Here is a 23,751-nt window from a genome sequence, read left to right as displayed (position 1 = left end):
CTATTACGATGACAATGATATAGAATTTCACCAATGGATGGTGTCCATGGAATCCCAAACCATCAAGTGATTTTATATGCAATTTGACTTTTGTAAACTTCCTCTATTCTACACCATTGGAAGAGGATGCCATCAAACAATTACATAACTAACTAGTTGTCGGATATTCAAATCTAGCTGATTATAACTTCACCTCTTGTATGGCTTGAGTTACAACCACAATTTTGTTCTCGTTTCATCAAGAATAATTTGGCTTGTCACACATACTGCAATTACGATTGCTTTTAATGTTATTTTATTTTGGCATCGCACACAACAATAATGTTTGTTTTTGCACTAAGTGGTGCCACTCTTTTACAAGTGAGAAGAGAGTAATGGTTTCAAACATTTCTGCCCTCGTTTTAGAATATGTAATTTTTACATAAGGACTCCAAAATAGATTGTTTTGTATGTGTCTATTTTGAGCATTAAATGAACACTCAATGGTCATTTCATACAAAGAAAATAAGAGGGAAGATATACCAGATGGTTGGTTTTCTAGAAAGAACCTTACAAGAGATAACAAGCCATATTTACCTCTTGTAGTTACTTTTCATATATACATTGGGGGAGGGGGGTGTAAATATGGTTTCTTCCCATGGACCAAAAATATATCATCCGTTCTGATTGAAAGATAGCAATTGGGAAATTTTCCTCAGTACCCCGCAAAAGTGAACATTATTAGACTCACCGAAGTAAAAGGAGGAAACTAGTCTTTCATGACATGTTGGTAATTTCCCCTGGTGATTTTTAAGCTAATGCTTTTAAATGTGTACATGCGAGTATAAGAAACTCAAAAAGTATGCTCACTTATTTTCCAAGAAACATGTTTGGCCCCAATGTTAAGGTTAGGAATAATGTGTATATATAAAGATATCCGGTAGGTACTTGTGTATTCCTAGTGAACGTAATTTCATGGTGAACATAATTTACGATAAAAAGATGCACTAAATGCCTAGTAATCATAATTAAGATTTTACCCACACTCTAATATTTTATCAATTTCTAAGTAAAAGTCAGCAATTAGTGAAATAACCTTTTGAAAAGAAGCCTTATCAATAAAAATAAGCTTTCTAACTAACTCTCCCAATAGGAACTAGTTTTGAGAACATAATTTGGGGTCCTAAAAGAAACATTCAAATGTTTGTGTTAAGCGTTAAATATATCATTACAAAGATAACACATGTATTTTGATGATACGATATGTGACAACCATATTTACATGCCTTCTCCAAAAGGTTAATATGTATACATTTCATATGTACGAGGGACAACATCATACTCGAGAGTCCTAGGATCTCTAGCCATGACCTCACCCTTTCTTATTGGTTCCATTAAGTTATTTTATTTTTTTCCAAAATGAAGCTACTTTCCCATTAGTTAGGAAGGATTATTACATAGAGAGTCTACAAGGAGACTTATACACACATCGGGGAGTCTTCCTCCGATCAAGTAAAAGAAGATGAGCCTACTTACAATGCATTGCGGCCTAACTTAATGTAAGAAGCTACCTATATCCAAGGCGATGCCCTTCAATGTTGCCTAGTACGAGTTGGCTCTTGGGGCCTACAACAAAGAGAGGGGGGCAGGTGAGTAGGAAATAGCCAACATGGGGGTTGGTTCCATTAAGTTATGAAGCTCCACAAGCATGTATACATAGATGTCTATTCTCTTGGGTGAAAGTTTGGGTTACTATGGCTCTAGTTCATTTTAGTTCATTGTCGCCACGTGCCTATCTCATATTTCGCAAATGTCAATATGTTCCTAACACTTTTTTGGACACATCAAATATCATATAAAAAAATAAATGATGCTTGTTAGTGTGAACTTTGAAGATTGACAAGGCACCTTTTATTTTTACCAGAAAAGCTTTCCCCCTCATTAATTTGGAAATTGTTGACCAAGTGCCCCCCTTGATAGTTTGAGGCTTTATTAACCCAGTGGGATTTAAAACCTAAACACCAAAAAAACCTTCATAGTACAATAGAAGTTACCACCAATAACATGCTCACCACACAAATTTGGCTATCAAGATTTAGATATTTGCAATGTAGCGTCACAATGGCCTTGAACAAATTTTTTTATCAAAGACATTTGCAATGCAATGTCTTGTCATAATGGGTACACAATACTTTTGGCAAATATGGGGAGGCTAATGCACATGCCACAATAATTGTATTCTTAAACTTGTCCAATACAGTAAGCTTCAAGTAGTGTATCAAAGAGACTGAACCATGCATCTTCTCTCACCTCCCCCATCGGAACCCTGTCAACTGCCTCAGCTATCAACCTCCGCATTTTCATTGCTCCCTTGAGGGGAGGGAATGGGTCCTCCCGGGCTCCTCCTGAAGCAACCATGCGTCTCCAATCATCAATAGAGTGGAGCCCTGTCTCTGCCAGCTTTCCCCATGCTAGGCCTTTAAGTTGCCCTAACATCATGTCGTCACTTGTTCGCACTTGAGGGTTTCAAAATAATGGTTTTCTAGTCCACACGATTAGTGTCTCCGGTTGTGCTTGACCAAATGATGTCGTACGTGACACCATGCCCACAAGATGGAGTTTGTGACCCTGTCCTCTAGTTGACAAGCCATCTTTGATGAGGCTGGAATGGTTAAGTTGTTGAAGGACGCGGGCGGATCGGGAAGAGATAGAGTTTTTGGAGAGAGTCAGAGTAGGGGCTCTTGGCACCCAATCCGAGTGGTAGCGCACATTGATAACATCTGGAAGGTGGAACCCCATTGGAAGTTATGGGTATATGGTTGCCGTCCCCTAACCGAACTAGAATGGGACCCAGGGGATTTCAAGTGGAAACATGACGGCAAACTCCGTCATTTCTTCGAATACATCACTAAATTGGACAAGACTTTACAACTGGAGCTAGTCGGCCCCCAACGTAGTGGCTGGCGAACATTGGGCATCCCTGATGAGGTGCTCATTACCTTTTAGAAGGGTCTTTGGCGTCTCCACATGCCTGAAAAGATCAAGCTCTTTTGGTGCCAGATCGGTCATAATGTGGTTCCCACTAGCAAATGGTTAGGTAAACGTGGCAGCCCGTTAGGCTGCCCACTTTGCTCTTCACCTATTGAGACTCTGACACATTGTTTATGGGATTGCCCTCAAGCTCAAATGGTATGGGATAGAGTAAACATGGCGGCCCGTTAGGCCGCCCACTTTGCTTTTCACCTATTGAGACTCTGAGACATTGTTTGTGGGATTGCCCTCAAGCTCAAAAGGTATGGGATAGAGTAAACGTGGCGGCCCATTAGGCTGCCCACTTTGCTCTTCAACTATTGAGACTCTGAGACATTGTTTGTGGGACTCGCCTCCTTGCGGCATATGATGTGGAAGGAACAATATTGTGGAGTGTTGCGGCATGGATTGATCACTCGGTTGATAGGTAGACAAACGCCTTCAATGCGGATAGTTGGTGCTATGTATGCACGAGAGGCAAAATCGTCAAGATCCATTTTGAGAGAGGCTTGCAGTCTACATCCCTTAGGTTCTCGGAAGATGGATATCATATTCAATTCATTTAAAATGTATAAACATCAATTATGTAAAGTCATCTCAATCGAGTAATGATACGCTATATTGGTTTTAAATGTCTCCGCGATATTAATCCACCATGAACACTTTACAAATATATTCTCCCTTGCAAACTTATGGAGAATGCACATCGTATAACCGAATCCTTTTTTCAATTGTAAATAATTTCTTCTCTTTATGAAACTATTACGATGACAATGATATAGAATTTCACCAATGGATGGTGTCCATGGAATCCCAAACCATCAAGTGATTTTATATGCAATTTGACTTTTGTAAACTTCCTCTATTCTACACCATTGGAAGAGGATGCCATCAAACAATTACATAACTAACTAGTTGTCGGATATTCAAATCTAGCTGATTATAACTTCACCTCTTGTATGGCTTGAGTTACAACCACAATTTTGTTCTCGTTTCATCAAGAATAATTTGGCTTGTCACACATACTGCAATTACGATTGCTTTTAATGTTATTTTATTTTGGCATCGCACACAACAATAATGTTTGTTTTTGCACTAAGTGGTGCCACTCTTTTACAAGTGAGAAGAGAGTAATGGTTTCAAACATTTCTGCCCTCGTTTTAGAATATGTAATTTTTACATAAGGACTCCAAAATAGATTGTTTTGTATGTGTCTATTTTGAGCATTAAATGAACACTCAATGGTCATTTCATACAAAGAAAATAAGAGGGAAGATATACCAGATGGTTGGTTTTCTAGAAAGAACCTTACAAGAGATAACAAGCCATATTTACCTCTTGTAGTTACTTTTCATATATACATTGGGGGAGGGGGGTGTAAATATGGTTTCTTCCCATGGACCAAAAATATATCATCCGTTCTGATTGAAAGATAGCAATTGGGAAATTTTCCTCAGTACCCCGCAAAAGTGAACATTATTAGACTCACCGAAGTAAAAGGAGGAAACTAGTCTTTCATGACATGTTGGTAATTTCCCCTGGTGATTTTTAAGCTAATGCTTTTAAATGTGTACATGCGAGTATAAGAAACTCAAAAAGTATGCTCACTTATTTTCCAAGAAACATGTTTGGCCCCAATGTTAAGGTTAGGAATAATGTGTATATATAAAGATATCCGGTAGGTACTTGTGTATTCCTAGTGAACGTAATTTCATGGTGAACATAATTTACGATAAAAAGATGCACTAAATGCCTAGTAATCATAATTAAGATTTTACCCACACTCTAATATTTTATCAATTTCTAAGTAAAAGTCAGCAATTAGTGAAATAACCTTTTGAAAAGAAGCCTTATCAATAAAAATAAGCTTTCTAACTAACTCTCCCAATAGGAACTAGTTTTGAGAACATAATTTGGGGTCCTAAAAGAAACATTCAAATGTTTGTGTTAAGCGTTAAATATATCATTACAAAGATAACACATGTATTTTGATGATACGATATGTGACAACCATATTTACATGCCTTCTCCAAAAGGTTAATATGTATACATTTCATATGTACGAGGGACAACATCATACTCGAGAGTCCTAGGATCTCTAGCCATGACCTCACCCTTTCTTATTGGTTCCATTAAGTTATTTTATTTTTTTCCAAAATGAAGCTACTTTCCCATTAGTTAGGAAGGATTATTACATAGAGAGTCTACAAGGAGACTTATACACACATCGGGGAGTCTTCCTCCGATCAAGTAAAAGAAGATGAGCCTACTTACAATGCATTGCGGCCTAACTTAATGTAAGAAGCTACCTATATCCAAGGCGATGCCCTTCAATGTTGCCTAGTACGAGTTGGCTCTTGGGGCCTACAACAAAGAGAGGGGGGCAGGTGAGTAGGAAATAGCCAACATGGGGGTTGGTTCCATTAAGTTATGAAGCTCCACAAGCATGTATACATAGATGTCTATTCTCTTGGGTGAAAGTTTGGGTTACTATGGCTCTAGTTCATTTTAGTTCATTGTCGCCACGTGCCTATCTCATATTTCGCAAATGTCAATATGTTCCTAACACTTTTTTGGACACATCAAATATCATATAAAAAAATAAATGATGCTTGTTAGTGTGAACTTTGAAGATTGACAAGGCACCTTTTATTTTTACCAGAAAAGCTTTCCCCCTCATTAATTTGGAAATTGTTGACCAAGTGCCCCCCTTGATAGTTTGAGGCTTTATTAACCCAGTGGGATTTAAAACCTAAACACCAAAAAAACCTTCATAGTACAATAGAAGTTACCACCAATAACATGCTCACCACACAAATTTGGCTATCAAGATTTAGATATTTGCAATGTAGCGTCACAATGGCCTTGAACAAATTTTTTTATCAAAGACATTTGCAATGCAATGTCTTGTCATAATGGGTACACAATACTTTTGGCAAATATGGGGAGGCTAATGCACATGCCACAATAATTGTATTCTTAAACTTGTCCAATACAGTAAGCTTCAAGTAGTGTATCAAAGAGACTGAACCATGCATCTTCTCTCACCTCCCCCATCGGAACCCTGTCAACTGCCTCAGCTATCAACCTCCGCATTTTCATTGCTCCCTTGAGGGGAGGGAATGGGTCCTCCCGGGCTCCTCCTGAAGCAACCATGCGTCTCCAATCATCAATAGAGTGGAGCCCTGTCTCTGCCAGCTTTCCCCATGCTAGGCCTTTAAGTTGCCCTAACATCATGTCGTCACTTGTTCGCACTTGAGGGTTTCAAAATAATGGTTTTCTAGTCCACACGATTAGTGTCTCCGGTTGTGCTTGACCAAATGATGTCGTACGTGACACCATGCCCACAAGATGGAGTTTGTGACCCTGTCCTCTAGTTGACAAGCCATCTTTGATGAGGCTGGAATGGTTAAGTTGTTGAAGGACGCGGGCGGATCGGGAAGAGATAGAGTTTTTGGAGAGAGTCAGAGTAGGGGCTCTTGGCACCCAATCCGAGTGGTAGCGCACATTGATAACATCTGGAAGGTGGAACCCCATTGGAAGTTATGGGTATATGGTTGCCGTCCCCTAACCGAACTAGAATGGGACCCAGGGGATTTCAAGTGGAAACATGACGGCAAACTCCGTCATTTCTTCGAATACATCACTAAATTGGACAAGACTTTACAACTGGAGCTAGTCGGCCCCCAACGTAGTGGCTGGCGAACATTGGGCATCCCTGATGAGGTGCTCATTACCTTTTAGAAGGGTCTTTGGCGTCTCCACATGCCTGAAAAGATCAAGCTCTTTTGGTGCCAGATCGGTCATAATGTGGTTCCCACTAGCAAATGGTTAGGTAAACGTGGCAGCCCGTTAGGCTGCCCACTTTGCTCTTCACCTATTGAGACTCTGACACATTGTTTATGGGATTGCCCTCAAGCTCAAATGGTATGGGATAGAGTAAACATGGCGGCCCGTTAGGCCGCCCACTTTGCTTTTCACCTATTGAGACTCTGAGACATTGTTTGTGGGATTGCCCTCAAGCTCAAAAGGTATGGGATAGAGTAAACGTGGCGGCCCATTAGGCTGCCCACTTTGCTCTTCAACTATTGAGACTCTGAGACATTGTTTGTGGGACTCGCCTCCTTGCGGCATATGATGTGGAAGGAACAATATTGTGGAGTGTTGCGGCATGGATTGATCACTCGGTTGATAGGTAGACAAACGCCTTCAATGCGGATAGTTGGTGCTATGTATGCACGAGAGGCAAAATCGTCAAGATCCATTTTGAGAGAGGCTTGCAGTCTACATCCCTTAGGTTCTCGGAAATTTGGATGTTGATCGCAGGCTTCACCTTGTGGTCTGTATGGAAAGCGCGTTGCCTTAAGGTCTTCCAAGGTCTGGTACGACCCCCAAAGGAAGTGATCATGGACATATGGTTTGCACTTATCAGCTGCCTACGAGGGCAATTGGACGAGATTTGCAGCCATTCCAATGACGTGGTCACTACCCATTTGCGCTTTTGGCAGAAATGGCGGAACACGCCTATGGTGACGCAAGGAGGAAGTGGCTCGAGGTGGAACTACCACCCCCCATGCTAGTTGTTTCCTACTCACCTACCACCCTCCCTTCGTTGTAGGCCCCAACATTGAAGGGCACCGCTTTTAGCTATAGGTATCTAAGTAGTCAGTTCGAAAGGCTATGTAAGTAGTCTCCTTTTCTTGAACTTGATCAGAGGGATTCCCTGATTTGTGTATAAGCCTCCTTGTACAGTCTCTTTGTAATAATCCTTCCTAACTAATGGGAAAGTAGCTTCATTTTGGACAAAAGAAGAAGCTTCAAGTGGCGTATACAACTTCGTCCAATAATCCCTAGAAATGAGATGATGGATTGGCAATCATTCAAGTCATAACACATGCAGACAAACATCAATTGGCAGGTTGGCTACCATCATAAAAGCGCAAGTTAGAATGATTTTTTAGAACTTTTGAAAATCTTCTAAAACGCATCATGGAAAGAACTTTAAAAAGCATACGTGAGAGAATGAAAACCTACTACCATGGAGGGATTGGTCCAATTCAATTCTACACATGTTGGTTTTGTCACTCTTCATCATATAAAACACACGAGTATGACCATCACGAAATGGACATTTCATATTCATGTAGGCCAAACACAACAACAACAAAAACTACTATTTTCTAAACCTTATGTAGAAATGCAAGCATCATCATTTTGCATAACAATCTCGGACATCCTAAGATTAAAAAAAATTGCACATTCAAAAAAATCCCAATAGTCCAAAGTAATGAAAACATTCATACCACAATCTCCTAAATGCCCTTGAATTCCCCATGTAAATATGGGGGTGTATGTAGCTTGCCTACATCATCTTTGAAAACCCTAAGAGAAAGGCTTTAAATCCAAAAATATCCTAATAGGCAAAAATTCCCATAGCCTAATCACCAAGTCTATAAGAACCACATTCTTTGTATGCCCAATTTCAAAACATGAGCATCACCATGTAGCTTGAGCACATTAAATGAGGAAATTTTTGAACATCCAAAAAATCATTGATAATAAACATATTAATTAGCTCCAAGTAGATTCTGGAAATTTCTTCACTAAAAAATCAATAATTTGCTTCCATATACCGTGTTATTGTCCAAACACCTTATTCATGAGCATACTAGAATGGTGATGGCCTGAAGCTTCTATCCTTGAGGACTTTTATTCTCCCTATTAAAGACATAAATATTTTGGGCCTAGCTTATAACTCTTTCTTCTTTTTGCATTATACAAGTTACCATGAATAACTCTAATCCGGTTAAAAAGAACACACTGATAAGGAAGTTCCAAACCGCCATTATCCTCCTGTACAACTGCCGCTGACTTCTACTAGAATACTGTGTAAAGCTAAGTATCAAAACTCGATTTGATAATATTGTTGGCTATTACTGAAGATCGACATATTTTGCTACCATACAAACTGCAAAAAAGCTCAAGCTTTTGATTCTACATTCATATCTCCCCATCGAACATTGTATTTCGCTGCCAGATAATATGCTCCGACAGGTCCTCGGCTCCCATACGGATAGAGTTCTGGGGCTACTTTTCTTGTCTCGAGTTCCTTTAATAGTGGTGTAAAGAGACCCCACGCAGCATCAAGCTCATCACTACGAATAAAAAGGCGGCGTTCACCTTCTATGGCATCTAGCAAGAGCCGTTCATAGGCATCAGGTATCTCTCTTGAGTACCTAGAAATCTCACCCAAGTGAAGGAAATGTAAGAACTTCATTGAATTATATTTCAATTGGCATGTTGTGGCGGTCCCCACCCACTACAAAATGACACTAGAAAGAAATTAAGAAGAATATCTGCGCACAGAAGCACTAACCTGTCGGCATAATGCAAATTGAGATTACTTCGATCCAATCTCATGCCGAGCCCTGGTATCTTATTGTTGATTTTCAGATATATGGCTTCATCAGGCTGAACACGTATTACGAGCTCATTCGTGGCCTGATCCAAGTCTGTCCCAAAGCTTCTCTTATACAGATTCCCAGGCACATGCCGGAATTGAACCCTGATCTCCATCCTGGTAACAGAGAAATTCATGTTATACATATGAGCATATATAAGCACGCCGCATTGCATAAATGTAATCCCATTAATGTTATAATTTGTATATGTATATTCGACGATTACTTTTTGTTATAGGGTTACCTTCGATTGTGTAAAGCTTTTCCAGCTTTCATGAGGAAAGGTACACCATCCCACCGAGCATTATCGATGAACAAAGCTGCAGCTGCAAAGGTCGGCGTGATGCTATTTGAAGGAACAGTCTTATCATCCGTATAGCCTGGGTACTTAACTCCACCCCTTATGTGACTTTTGTACTGCCCAATCACAGCATCATCCAAGTGCAAAGCTCTCATCGATCGAAGTACCTTGACCTGTAATGGGTTTAAGCATCATGGTTAAACCTTAACAAGGAAGATATTTGAGCCACAACCTTTTACAACACTGATTTAGATCATTTTGGAAAAGTCCAATTAGTTGGAACAAGGATTTTCAGAGATTGCTCCAAAGCATTTTCAGTCTAATAGAATTTCAAATCATAATCAAAGAGGTTATAATTAGAATATGCTACCCAAGATCTTTCTAATGATCTATTTCATATGGCATATTCTAAAACTATTTAGTGCATATTAAACTTCAGTTTATTTCGTAAAAGTCAGAAAATTTTCCCAAAGTTTCTAGTATAGAACCGTAACATGCATGATCAAACTGATAGAAAATAAAAAGATTTTCAAGAAATGGAAAGAAACTAAAGAAATTTGTTATACCTTTTCATTTCTTATATCTTCTGCATCCAGACTCACAGGCGGCTCCATTGCAAAAAGAGCCACCATCTGTAGTAAGTGATTCTGCATGATATCCCGTATAATTCCATAGTTATCGAAATAACTGCAAGAGATCCATGTGTCCATTAGTATAAATAAGATCACCACTTTATAGGATTCTAACACATAAAAAGGGTTTGTCCTGCGTGGTTATAGGTCAAGACTACAATGCCCCCCTCTCCATGTTCAGTTAAAAACTTAAATGCAAATTGAAATTAAGAGAGAAAGTTGAGAATTCAACGCCCACCTCTTCTTGTTCAGTTAAGGACTTAATTCAAATGCATAACAAATTGGCTTCCCCATTGTAAGAAGAAACAAGAAAAAAAAAGCTTATACAGATTTATATTCTGGTGCACACATGCAAGGGTTGAATTTTTAGATCTAATTGTAAGGATTGAAATTAAATGTGACGATCAGTACCCCCCACGACCCTCGGTTCCAAAATCTTCAGAGAAAAGGAACTGAACATTTCGTATGTATTGCCGTGACCATAGGGGCTCAAACACAAGGTTGGAGAATCTTAAAACAGAGAGGTTTTCAACTAGCTCCTTCCCCAAATAGTGGTCAATCCTGCACACATATCGTTGTTATTAGATTTGCTTTATTCCCATACATTTGTCATATACATTTATTGAATCGATGCAGAATTCACCACAAAAACAAAAAAAAAGGTCAAATTTTTTTAAGTTCCATACAAAGTTCACTATTCAATAAAAAACACACATGTTGTAGTTTCTCGCTTTTGCATTACAAATACGGGGTTTTAAGTTAAATGCATGGGTATATAAGTAGCAAAAAGAGTTGAATGGAAACCTATAAATTTGTTCTTCAGCAAGGAATTGTTTCAGGCCCTTGGTTAGCTCTGCAGAGGATTTGGAATCTCTGCCAAAAGGCTTTTCCACAATAACTCGACTCCAGCCTTTCTCTGAGGATGAAGAATGGCTGACACATCTTGCAACATCAATAAATATATCGGGTGGAATGGATAGATAGAATAGCCTATTGGCAATCCTGCCTCCCTGTACAGATCTCCAAATTTTACATGAATTTCAACCCTCTAATATCTCATACATAGAATATGCTTATATACACGTGAAAAAATGATAAAAAACAATTCCTCTCATCATTATTAACTTATGGTCTTTTGCATCAAGCTATCAAAATACAAGTATGAGATTATTTTGGTGAAATCAGTAAGTACCTCATGAACCTTCAATTTTGCATCAAGTTTCTTGAAATCTTCTTCAGAGCTGTATTGTCCAGTTTGATAGAAACAATGCCTCAAGAATCTCTCCATTTTATCATCACAATTTTCCCTGGCAATGATTCCAATCTCCAAAAAATGAATATTACCTGCTTTTCATAAAAATAGAAAGGATAAAGAAAAGAAGACATACCGCTGATCTATCCTACAAGTTAAAGTGCCACTAATCATATCACGAAGCTCTTCATCTGTCATCTTGCTTCGAGCATAACCGAAAATTGTGAAATTCTGGAGAGTTTCAATAGATCATTTTTTATGATGTTAGATTATGTGCATTCTTTTAGACCATATATATACATTACTAACGCACATAAGCTGAATTGACCAAATAATAATTATTCATTCATTATCTAGACATGATATACTCAACCAATACAACGGAGACTTATGTATTAAATGGGTCAGTCCACTTTTGCACATTTAGAATGCACCCATCTGTCTAGGACACCTCCATGGAAACAAAAAAAACACAGAAGAACAAACATGTCAACACATACAAGCTGAATTAGACACATGTTTATAAACTCATTATAATATGGCATGAAATATCATTTACCAAAAGCAACATAAGAACACTTGTTTTTATTGGCATTTACTAAAACAAAGCATACACACATCCATGCAACACTAAGTAACAAGGGAAAGTCGAAACAAATGATGCCTATAAGCATGGATAATCACAGGGGTGTAAATTCATTGTATAGGCATGACTAAGAATTAGGGTTTAACAATAAAAAACAAAGATTTGAAACCTTTGGAAGGCACCCTTCATAGTAGAGAGCAAATAATGCAGGGAATATTTTCTTCTTGGCAAGGTCACCAGATGCCCCAACAATGGTGATGCTGACAGTGGATTCATCTTCTGGACCAGATAAATTGGGTAAATTTCTCTCCAATAAGGCCTCGTCAGTGTGAAATATTGGACCATTGGTTTCTTTTAAAACAGGTGATAATGGGTTTTGATTAATTTCCTGGTTAGCAATACCTGTGTTAAAATCAATAAATAATAAATAAACACCCAAAAGGAACTCCACATAACTATATTTCTCAAAGACTACACGCATGCATATTGAGAAACAACAAATGGTTATCCAAAGGATCAGATCCAACACGCACATACACAAAAAACAAATAGGTAATGGGTTCTTAGTTGGAAGACCTAATACATACTTTTGATCGTGCATATTGCAAAACAACCAATGGGCAACGGGTTCTTAGTGGCAATATCAACTACCTCTGCTAAAAAAAATTACTCAGAAAAAAGAACTGTGGTTCTCAGAGGATCCTATAACATGTATACAAACTGAAAAACAGCAAACAGGTAACAGGTTCTTAGTGGCATTACTTAATACCCATGTTTAAACAAAATCATCCCATAAAATTAAACCCAATTTCAAAGGATCGCACAACATGAACATTGAAAAGCACCAAACAGGTCAAAGCTTCATCATGTCTGGCAACGCCGATATTACAAAGTATGACTAAGAAAACCAAAATTTTCAAAATGTCACTGTACATGCACGTTGAAGAACAATAAATGGGTAATAGGTTTCTAAGTGGCATTACCTATGATAGGTATCCCGCCCAAAAGTAACTTAAAATTCACCCACCATGTATGTTGAGAAACAACAAAAGTATGAATAAATGACAACAAGGATCAGCAAATAAAGTCAATAAAGTGGGATTCTTAATGTCGAAGGATCAAATAGCAAACCAATAAAATGGATGAATATAAGGCATGCACAAACAGAAAGAGTTATGTCATTATGCTAATTTTAAAGCATGCAATCCATGAGAACAGGAAGAAACTTTGTAATTGACATGGATGAATAAAAAGCACATGCCAAGATCAAGGACAGTGTGGCTATGCATGTAATGAGAGAAAGCAAGGAAATCATTTTTTGTTTTCAGGGCACAATACTGAGTGTAGAAGAAAACTTTCAATTTGAAATCCTGGGATTCATTAATTCTTTGTATTTGAAATTTTTCTTGATTTTTTATTTCACTAAAATCCATTTTTATATTTTTCATGGTTGTTACAAATAAAAATACTTAATTTGTTTATTGCTAATTAAAAACGCATGTAAAAAGGTTTTATTGTTGATGAAAATCATGTTAAAACCTAGGGATTGATTGATAATCTCTCCAAAAAGCCTGCAAAGACCTCCATGCAATATTCTTCTGAGAAAACATGGAGATTTGGATGCAATTAACACACCATCTTGAGATGCCAAAAAAGAACTCGAACTCGACTCCACGGAAGACGAACGCGGAGAAGAAGGACGTTTCATGGATCTCCATTGGACCTTGCTTAGGATCAATAAATCAGATTTGGGCGATTTGTTTCTTTTGAATATGCGTGTTCCGAAGAGTGAAGACCACTGGAGGTGGGCGATAGCGCCACATTGATGAATCTTCATCGTAGGTTCAGAAGGAGAAGTGGAAGAAGATCCACCATAGCTCTGTGGAATGAGGACCTCCATGAGCAATGAATGGCTGGCTCACTCTCTAACTCTCACACTCACTGTCCCCTCTCTGTTTTGCGAGTGATCGATCTCTCGATTGAATAAGGAGGAGGGGGGGGGGGGGGGGTATGAGATTGTTCATAAGAAGGGGGTTGTGTATTTGCTGCCTGTCACAAAATACATATGTACATACGAGAGAGCATTACATACATACATACATACATGGTTTGCTGTACATATAATCGATCGCCTTAAGAACTCTTACTTACCCTTTGCGGCTCACAAGAGAGAGACAGACAGAGGTCTCCTTCATGAATCATACATACACAAGGCACCGCATAACTCTCTCTAGCTCTCTTTTATGTATGTATGTAATGTAATGTAATGTATGTATGTATGTATGTATGTATGTATGTATGTATGTATGTATGTATGTATGCATGCATGCATGTATAATACATATATGTCTATCATCTATGTATGTATTTGTGTCGTGTATGTGTGTATGTACATATGTATGTATGTATGTATAATGTATGTATGTATTTGTGTCGTGTATGTATGTATGTACGTATGTATCTATGTATCTATGTCGTGTATGTATGTATGTATATGTGTCTTGTGCATTCTTTCTCGCTCACTTCTTCTCCGCCGTCGCACACATTTCTATCTATCTATCAATCTATCTATTTACCTGCTCTATTTGTCCTTTTCAACCAACCCTATGCCAAACAGGTCACCTTCGCCTCTTTCGCATGCATCCATTAGCGTCTTGCCCTCGCGTCTCTTTGTGGAATGCAAAGATAGTTAGTTCTTGGTTTACCGACACAATTGACACTCACATCAGAGGTTTCTCTCGTCAATGGTTGTGAGGCTGGAAAGAAGTTCAACTCAATGATCAAACATCACGGAAATAAGAAACTCATAGCCTTTTCTATGTTTTTATGAGGTTTAGGCGTATATTGTGCTGAATTCCAAAATGCATGTTTCCAACGCGTAGGGTGCGTGGCATATTTGTAAATCGAGACGTTCTCGAGAACCATGAAAGTAGCATGCCACGACTCGAGGATCCATGTTATATCACATACATGTGCATGGACAAAGAGATCATGTGGACTTGCAAACACTTGTCATATGCTTCACGTGCCATGCTTTTTGACATAATTAACATTGGTATTGGTACAAAGGGCGCAAGTCTATGCAACGAGAAAATAGGGCAAGAGATGAAAAGCTAGAATGTAAGTCATTGTAGCCATTCCAATGCAAGAAGCCTTAAAACGTTGTGAAATACTATAAATGTCATTTTTGTGCCTTTTTGGACTATTGATTCACTTCTTCATCGCTTGATTTATTCTCTATCAGTGTCCTTATCATGTTTGTCCATGGGTAAAGTTTTCAACCTTGGCATCCTTAATCCCTCGTATATTTTAATATTTGATTCAAGTATGGTGTTCGACCCTTTGCATATGAGTCTATTTGCTAACTTCATTTGCTTCATTGTTAAGTCTTTTTCATTAGAGGTTTAATATTAGAGTAAGGAGCTCATAAATGGTGATTAATACCATGTTGGTGTCTTATGGATGGTTGACACTCATCCCTTCTCATGTGCACCGACCTAGTCCTCGTTTAACAACATTTATGTGAACGAGGAACCCCACCTAAGAATGTGATACATCAACTGCAAATGCCTATAAATTAAGACTGAAAATGGGTGTCAAAAGTTGGAAAACACGCAAGAGTCTAACACACAATTTGAAAATGCTTGTAAATTAAGGCGAAAAAGGTTTTAGATTGTAGGAAATCACTAAGGAATCTCATGCATGGACTGGAATTGCCTATAAACTAAAACTAGAAAAGGATGTAGAATGGTAGCATGAACATGCATGTAGCCGAAAGTGGCTTGCATGTGATGTCATGATATTTGTGATTAATCAATGCATACATATAGTATTTGGAAACATATTACACTGGTATTAAGAAAACATCTTTAATTACTTTACATACACGTTACTTACCCCCTTTTTTAAGTTCAAGGTATCAACTTAAATCAAATTTCAATCTAGAGTAAACCTCCACACCTTATAAAAAAACACACATAAAATAGACATTTGCCCTATTTGGCATGAAACTTCAATCGTTGCAATTTTGCTTGTTGAGTGTCACTTGTTATATTGTCCAAACAACTTCTTAGATTATACACGATCTTTATCCAAATATTGGTATTTGTCAAAGCAAGCCTTTATTGTTACATTTTGGAATACCATCAAACACCTTCCCTTCAAAATACAACAAATCATGATACTAGTTACCAATGCCATATTTTAGTTTTACCAATCACTATTTTTGGATTTAGAATACCTATATTTGAGAGGTTTCATAATGATTTATCACAACTCTTTCTCATTGGTTATCCCTCTTCCATAGTTTGCTATATAATTTGCAATGACAAGTCTTCTTACTTGTGCCATCAGTTTTGATTTAGGTGGATGTTACAATGGGTGAAGGAAAGGCATGCCAATGCAATATTTGTTTACAATTGCTCTATAAAAGTTATTTATGAAACATAAAATATTGACGGTAAACGTTTGTTTACTCTAAAAGTGGATTGGTAGTTGTTATGTTGATTTAAATGTCATGCTTCTTGGACATATTGAATCCTAATACAAGTTAAAAGTTGTCGCAATAATGAGGAAGAAAGGAATGCATAGACACGAGACAAAGACAAAATGGGAGGCATAACAAACCAAGGGAAACTATTACTATTCTTAGTTTGCTTATTTGGATAAATAATTTGATATTCACGTCTTCTTGAGTAGTAAAATATGACGTGGCCATCTTTGGTTTAGATTATGCCCACTTGCTTTTGTCTTTATTAAAAATACTCCTACATTCTAATGTTGCGCACACACTTTACGTGGTATGTATGGATCATTCACAACTCCAAGTTGCTCTACCTCAAATGTCCTATTCGCAATGTTGTTAGATGGATCTGAGGATCAACCTTGATGAATGAATGGAGGATTAGTGCCGGTGAACGTGTGCAGGCCCACCAAATCTATAACATTTACAAAATGGAGCAAAATAAAAAGTTTTGGGTCAATTATTTGCCATGACATTGTATGTTATTACAATTGAGACGTAAAGAATAAGACATATTGATGCGAGGGAACTACTGATTGAACACGTACTTAATGACGCCTCTCATAAAACATTTATCAAGCATACGAGAAATAGACACACCATTTATAGGTGTGAAAAGTTGTTGTACTCAACAAAGTTTATGGAAGATCCAATAATATGTGATTTAGGAGCTACGTGGAAAGCGAGCACGAGCAAAAACATCAATACTAACAATAAAAGACACTGAAAAGAGAGGTGTGTTAAAGCGTTTTATTTCTCGGATGCATTCAACATTGGAGTGATCTAGAGAAGAACACCAAAAAGTTATGTTAGATGCATTGATGATTTGAATACACATAAAATTGCAAGCATGGATATATCTTAACATTAGTTTATGCTTTATTTTGATGTCTCTTGGCAAGTATTTATCCTATGAGATAAAAAGCTAGTCGAGCACCAATAACGTCGACTGGTAAGTACAAGTATTGTAAGGGGTGTTTGTGCATAATGCATGCATCAAGTGTAGGATAAGTCTTTTTTTATATGAGTAGTTAGACAACAATAGTGAATATTTTTTAGGGACACCCATTCTTTGCTTCGACTATTTATTACACGGGCATAAATGACGAGAGCATGTTATAGGTGTATGAACTTAATTACCTTCCAAACAAGTTGAAGTTTGTGTTAGTGACATGTGCATGTACGCTGTCCTCACTTGTTTGTTGTCGAGTTCCTTCACTTGATTCATCAATTGGAATTTACTTGACATTCTATCATTTGTTTTTCGACTAACGTATCGAACATCGTTTTATCTTTTTGTTTTAACTTTGGAAAGTAGTCGTATATGTATGTATGCAATCCTTTTGTGGCCTTATTATGTCCTTCACCATTCCAAGCAACTGACAAAAAAATTCACTTGACATCATCTACCTTTTCAAGTGTCAACGTCATTTTATATATTCTAAGATTTTGGCTATGTTATCGTCCTGGTATAGTCGTTATTGATATGTGTTTTGGGGAAGAAAATGGCCAATTATTTATGGGAAGATTTCTATTCGAATCCAATATATATGAGCTCAACATTGGACCCGCTGACTGTGATAGAAACATGCCCCAATAAGATTTCATGGTTCTCTGGTTTGGTTTGGTTTGATTGCCTTGAAACCAAACCAAAACAAATCGAACATTTATAGAAAACAAAAACCACATCAAACTCCCAAAGTCACTTAAAAATGGTTTGGGTTAATAAGTGGCTTGGGAGTTCATAAACAGTTTGATGTGGTTTTTGTTTTCTATAAATGGTTCAGTTCAGTTTGGTTTGATTGCCTTGAAACCGAACCATTTATAGAAAACGAAAACCACATCAAACCGTTTATGAACTCCCAAGCCACTTAACCCAAACCATTTAAGGAAAATGGTAAACCAAAAAAGTTGAAACCAAACCGGAACCATTTAATCACAAATTTAACCAAACCAATAAAGTCAAAATACTAAAACAAATTAAATAAATAAAAGTATATTAAAGTAAAAAAACTATTAAATTAAATAAGCATTTAAGCTAAATATATTAAATCAATAAAAAAAACGTTAATTAAACCATAAAGGAAATAAAAAAGAAGGTAACAAAAAAAAAAAACTAATAAACTTATTAAATTGACCAAACCACTTAAAACCTATAAACCGAGCAACTATCCGGGTTCGGAGTAAATGAAACGCAAAAAGCAAAAAGCAAAAAGCAAAAAGCAGTGAGCACTACAGAGCAAGAAAGCAAAAAGCAAAACACCAAAGCAACCGCGAAAAAGCTGCATACACGCAGAGAAAGCTTCATTGGCGATGGCGAAGCTCTACGCATCCCCCACGCTCTCGCTCTTTCCTTGACCTGACCCACCATCCCTAACTCTCATCACCCCCGCTGCGCCTTCACCGATCCTCGCCGCAGCAGAAGAATCCTTTCCCATATCCATCGATGTGGCGTCCCACATTTCCTCCAAAAGCCAGGGTTTCAGAAACACGGAGAATTGCTCTTATTCATACCTAGTGAATGAATTCTTAGTAATAGAAGTTATCTAAAGAGACAAGGACAAAGACAGAAATCGACAGAAAGGAAGAGTGCAACGACAAAGAAATCGATGGATTCTTGAAGAATAAAGCCGCCGTCTGTTTCAGGTGATGGTTCAACTTTCAGATCATCCACCGATCTTCCATGGACAGCAAGATATATGTAGATATCTCAGTGGTAGTAGCAGACAACCAGGTAAAGCTTTCACACACATACACACGCGCGCGCGCGCTGTTTAGTATGTGCTTCTGTTGCTCATCGCCTAGCTTGAATTCATTTTCATTTTGATACTAGTATCGGAATCATAGAAAAAACTAACATGCACGTATAACAAAAAGCCCTCTGTAATTTGTGTTTATTGAAGATATGGTGATACTACCAAAAAATTCGAAGATTAGAAAATCGCTTTTTTTCTGATACTGTTTGTTGATTATATTGTTAGGTATCTTGGTGTTTCTCTTGCATTTAGAGCTTATTCTAATGCAGTTTTTCTCAAAAACTCAGTTTGGAATTTGAGAGTCACATGCTCAGTATGCCAAGATTGGGCATTAAGGCTTCGTTTTTCATGTTTTTTACTACGACAAGAACTTCAGAGAAAACATGCAACATTTTTGTTGTATAGATTGTCGTTTTTCCTGTCGTTTCTAGTGAGAAAACCACAAGTTATTGGTTAGTTCTAAAATTATCGAAAGCTTGAGTATTAAGGATTCTTTTCATTTGTTTTTTATTATGGTAAGAAATGTACTGAAAACACGGAACATTTCTCTGTTATACTTTTCACTTGCATTTAGCTTGCCATTCCAAAAATGCTTCATTTTGGATACCATTTCTAGTGAATCTAGAAGGTTTGTGACAAATGTCTGTCACATGTTCAATGTACTGTGGTGGGTATTAGACAAATGAGGCATAGTTTTTCCATTGCATTTAGTTTACCTTGATGCTACAAATGTCTAAGATTGTATGGCACTCTTTTGTCTACCTGTTATGTTAAAATTTGTGGCATCACCAAAGTGGAGGGCTCAGCTATAATCCTGATTTCTAACCTCTTTATGAAACATTAAAAAGTATGTGTGCACTGTATTACAAAAATAGGACTTGAAAAGAATAATTAAAACAGCCAATTCAAGTAGCAACATGTCAAGAAATCGAGTCACTTTATACACACACACACACACATGTACAGAGAAAGATGGCGCTGATTTCGTAAAAAGTGTAAAACGGCATGCCAGACTAGGAAGCCATGTCTTGCATCTACAATATTCCTGTTGAACAGAATACACTTGAGAAAACTCACAATGGTAAGAAAAACTGATCAGATTTATAAAAATCATGTTGCAGATTGCAAGGCATTGACCACGGTAGAGAAATCATATTCCAGTGATTGAAAAGCCAAAAAATTAGGTGGTTGGAAATGGATTCTCTCTGTCTGAACTTGTTGCTTCCCGGAGGTACAATAGAAATGTATTCTCAATTATTTTGCTTAAATGTTTTAAAATATAGAAGTTTATTCTTGCTATAGTTCAGTTCTATTTTTCTTCTTTCATACATTATAATCATGGACTAATTTAACTTTAGAGTTAAATTTTCCTTCACCATTGCTGAATATTCTGCTGAACTGTATCCTTTTTTGGCATAAGAAGGTCATGAATGCTATATGATTAATAACATCTACACATCCTGGTTTGAATTTCTCATGTTTTATAGCCTTGGACTTTCCTTTAGTACACATGTATTTTACGCATTCCTTTCCTTTGGTAGTGTTACATAGGAACTACTGCAAAAGGGACCCTGTCTATGCTCATTAAATGGTTGGCATTGATACTACAGCCGATAGATATTTGTGAGTTTGAGATCGTGATCGTAGATGGAATCTAAACATAGATAGACTAAGAGCTTCTGTTCTTAATGCATTATACAGTGCAATTAAAATGATTTAGTGTGAAGGATGGGCATTTATACTGTGTTGTATATTTGTGAAGCTCAGCTTTGGAGGCCTTAGTGCAATCAAAACATTTTAATGTGAAGGATAGACATTTGTGCCATGTTGAAGAATTGTTTGTATACTTGTGAAGCGCAATATGGGAGTTTAACCCAAAGGAATTACAGGCAAACTGAATTTGATAGAGTAGAAAAACAAGATCAATCATATTGATCAAATACCTTATAACAACTCCTGGACTGTTCGAGCTTTTTTTAAATTTATTCTGAAAATGGAAATAATAAATTTAGACCACCCTTTATAGCTAAAGCTACAAGATCATAATAGCATTTTTACAGTCTTTAAAGAACATATTTTGGAGATACTACATTGTTTGTGCAGAAAAAACAAAATCTTAGATCTAAAAAGATCCTTGGCATCATTACACAGACATTAAACATGTAAGTGAACAACAATCAAACACATATATTACTAAATAGAAATGTCACAACACACTCTATCTTCAGGATTCTCAAATATATATCACCACATGAAATTTGCAATGGAACCTCTCGAGGCCCAAGTCAAAAAGTTCTATATGTGATGAACTACTTTGGTACCAAAAGTTCTGGTTATTACTGAGTAAATAATAAACAGCACCATTCTTTATTCAGGATTACAATGACACACTTTGTGTGTTTCAAATGTATCACTGCATGGAATTTTCAGTAGAATATTAGAACGTTTGTTATTTTTTCTGCATGAGATGGATTATGTTGTTACCAAACATCTTGTATGCTGACATACTTTTTATATTAGAAATATGTCACATGGAATTTATGATAAAGGATTTGAGCTAAATGATGTGAATTAAGAATGCCACGTTACAAGAAGTTTTAGTTATTGTTAATTATAAAGGTCATACCATCAACTTCAAGTTACAAAGTGATGGTAAATTTTACAAAGCAAACAAGTATTTTGAATACACAGAATTCATTTTGAAATAGCGACTTCAAAGTTCAATAAAGTTTCGGAACTAAATTTGGAATACGAGGGAGACTGCATTGAACCCATCCTGCAATGTGCTATAGACATTGTTGGCATGAAATTTCTTTTTAGGGTTAAAGTACCTAGATTTGTTTTAATATTTCAGATGAAATACCTTGTCTATGTTTTATGTTTATGCAGACCTGGTTTGCACTCTTTTTGTTGAATTAGAATCATGTTACTGTGTATTTGAAGTTTGTTTGAATTCACACATATTCAGGTCCAACAATTCACTCTGTGGATGAGAAATACGATCATGGAATGATTTTGGGTGCTAAGAGTGGTATCCCTGGACCCATATGATACAGATGACAACCTAGCTTTCGAACTTGCATTCAACATCAACTGCATTTTTTATTATCAGTGGTGGCCTCCATTCATTTGTGCTGGACTTCTCTGTCTCTGAACTGCATTTGCAATGCGGAAAAGATGATGCAAACTGTGGTTCAGTTTAGAGAATTCGTATGTAGCTTGTAACCACCTCAAATGACTCCATATCATTGAGGAGAGTCTTCTTTGATTTGATTTGTGGTTTTTTCTCATGATGATGCAACTGTTACTTCCTTGAAATTGTTATATGATTGATTAGTTTCAAGGCCCAGCACTCCAAGAACCAGAATGCTGCACCAATAATTGTTGCTATGAGGTTAAAGGTATTGTTATTATAACATGATTGATAGGCCAACACACCCAATGCACAACTCAAGATAGTTTGATGATTGTGAAGCAAAGCAGCATATTATAATAAACCAAAAGATAGTTTGATGAGAAAGCCAAAGACTTCGAATGTCATGCTCATCGTAAATAATCTTGTTTTGTTTTTCCAAACTTTGAAATTTGGTCTTGACAATATTACAAGACAATAGATGACCTTTGATTTAGCAGATGTTAATATGCTGAACCCTGGTGAATATTTTTGTTTCTGATCTTGGGAACATTACTCTTTCTAAGTCCGTGAAGAATTACAGATATTGCATAATGTTGATTCAAATGCATTTGGGAACATCACTCTTGATTATTTAAGTTGGAATTCAAATGCATATGGCTAGTGTGATCAATCAAAAGATATTGCATAATGTTGATTCTTCCATAAAATCTCTGAAAAGGGAATTCGTACTCATATTGTCTTTTATCTCTGTTGAAGCAGGAACATGATCTATACCTGACATTATAGCAGCACTTTGTGAAGATAAAATCTTGTGCTGAGATGAAGTTCCTGCAGTCCAATGGTATTGGGAAGGTTCATAATTTTGTTAATTACAGGACGATCGAAAGGGTGAAAGACTAATCAAACCATCTCTTATGAAGTATCCTTCCATGACATTATAACGGGATTATTTTTTATGTACCTTGGCAAGGTGGAGTCCATATGACTTGACATTGTAAGGAAACAGACTGTTGTTAGTTCCTCCTACGTTTCCGTCAAGATCATCACAAACCAATCGTTAAGAAAAGATAATGGCCTGGATGAAAGATTTTCCTCT

General features: G+C 37.1%; 1 protein-coding gene and 1 long non-coding RNA gene across 3 annotated transcripts; one reads left to right on the top strand and one right to left on the bottom strand.

The window, feature by feature from the left end:
- Positions 1–8,591: 8,591 nt before the first annotated feature.
- LOC147855756 (glucose-6-phosphate 1-dehydrogenase, chloroplastic-like) lies at positions 8,592–14,203 on the bottom strand. Of its 2 annotated transcripts, none has more exons than XM_087330171.1 (10): positions 13,781–14,203; positions 12,411–12,643; positions 11,792–11,886; positions 11,596–11,710; positions 11,208–11,413; positions 10,815–10,964; positions 10,338–10,458; positions 9,715–9,944; positions 9,386–9,586; positions 8,592–9,245 (listed from the first exon to the last, which is right to left on the bottom strand). In XM_087330171.1, exons 1-10 carry the CDS (start codon positions 14,139–14,141, stop codon positions 8,990–8,992), a joined length of 1,968 nt encoding a protein of 655 aa, XP_087186297.1. In that variant the 5' UTR covers positions 14,142–14,203; the 3' UTR covers positions 8,592–8,989. The 2 variants fall into 2 exon arrangements, with proteins under 2 accessions (XP_087186297.1, XP_087186298.1); XM_087330172.1 differs by having other exon boundaries at positions 13,877–14,203.
- An 8,410-nt stretch (positions 14,204–22,613) lies between these two features.
- Positions 22,614–23,751, top strand: LOC147855755 (uncharacterized). The gene is made up of 2 exons (XR_015530870.1): positions 22,614–22,920; positions 23,415–23,751. It is a non-coding gene; the product is annotated as an uncharacterized LOC147855755 (long non-coding RNA).

This window comes from Azolla caroliniana, unplaced genomic scaffold, assembly GCF_043228905.1.
Source record: "Azolla caroliniana isolate FFs.n. ecotype wild unplaced genomic scaffold, voAzoCaro1.0.p SCAF_14, whole genome shotgun sequence".
Classification (NCBI taxonomy): Eukaryota; Viridiplantae; Streptophyta; class Polypodiopsida; order Salviniales; family Salviniaceae; genus Azolla; species Azolla caroliniana.
The sequence above is the reverse complement of the archived record's forward strand: the minus strand, read 5'-3'. Positions and strand labels throughout refer to the sequence as shown.

Coding starts and splice junctions, on each gene's coding strand:
- LOC147855756 (XM_087330171.1), bottom strand. CDS start 14,141: ATGGAGGTCCTCATTCCACAGAGCTATGGTGGATCTTCTTCCACTTCT. Junction 12,644..13,780: donor GATTATCAATCAATCCCTAG/GTTTTAACATGA, acceptor ATTTTAACACAG/GTATTGCTAACCAGGAAATT. Junction 11,414..11,595: donor CAAAATTGAAGGTTCATGAG/GTACTTACTGAT, acceptor AGATCTGTACAG/GGAGGCAGGATTGCCAATAG.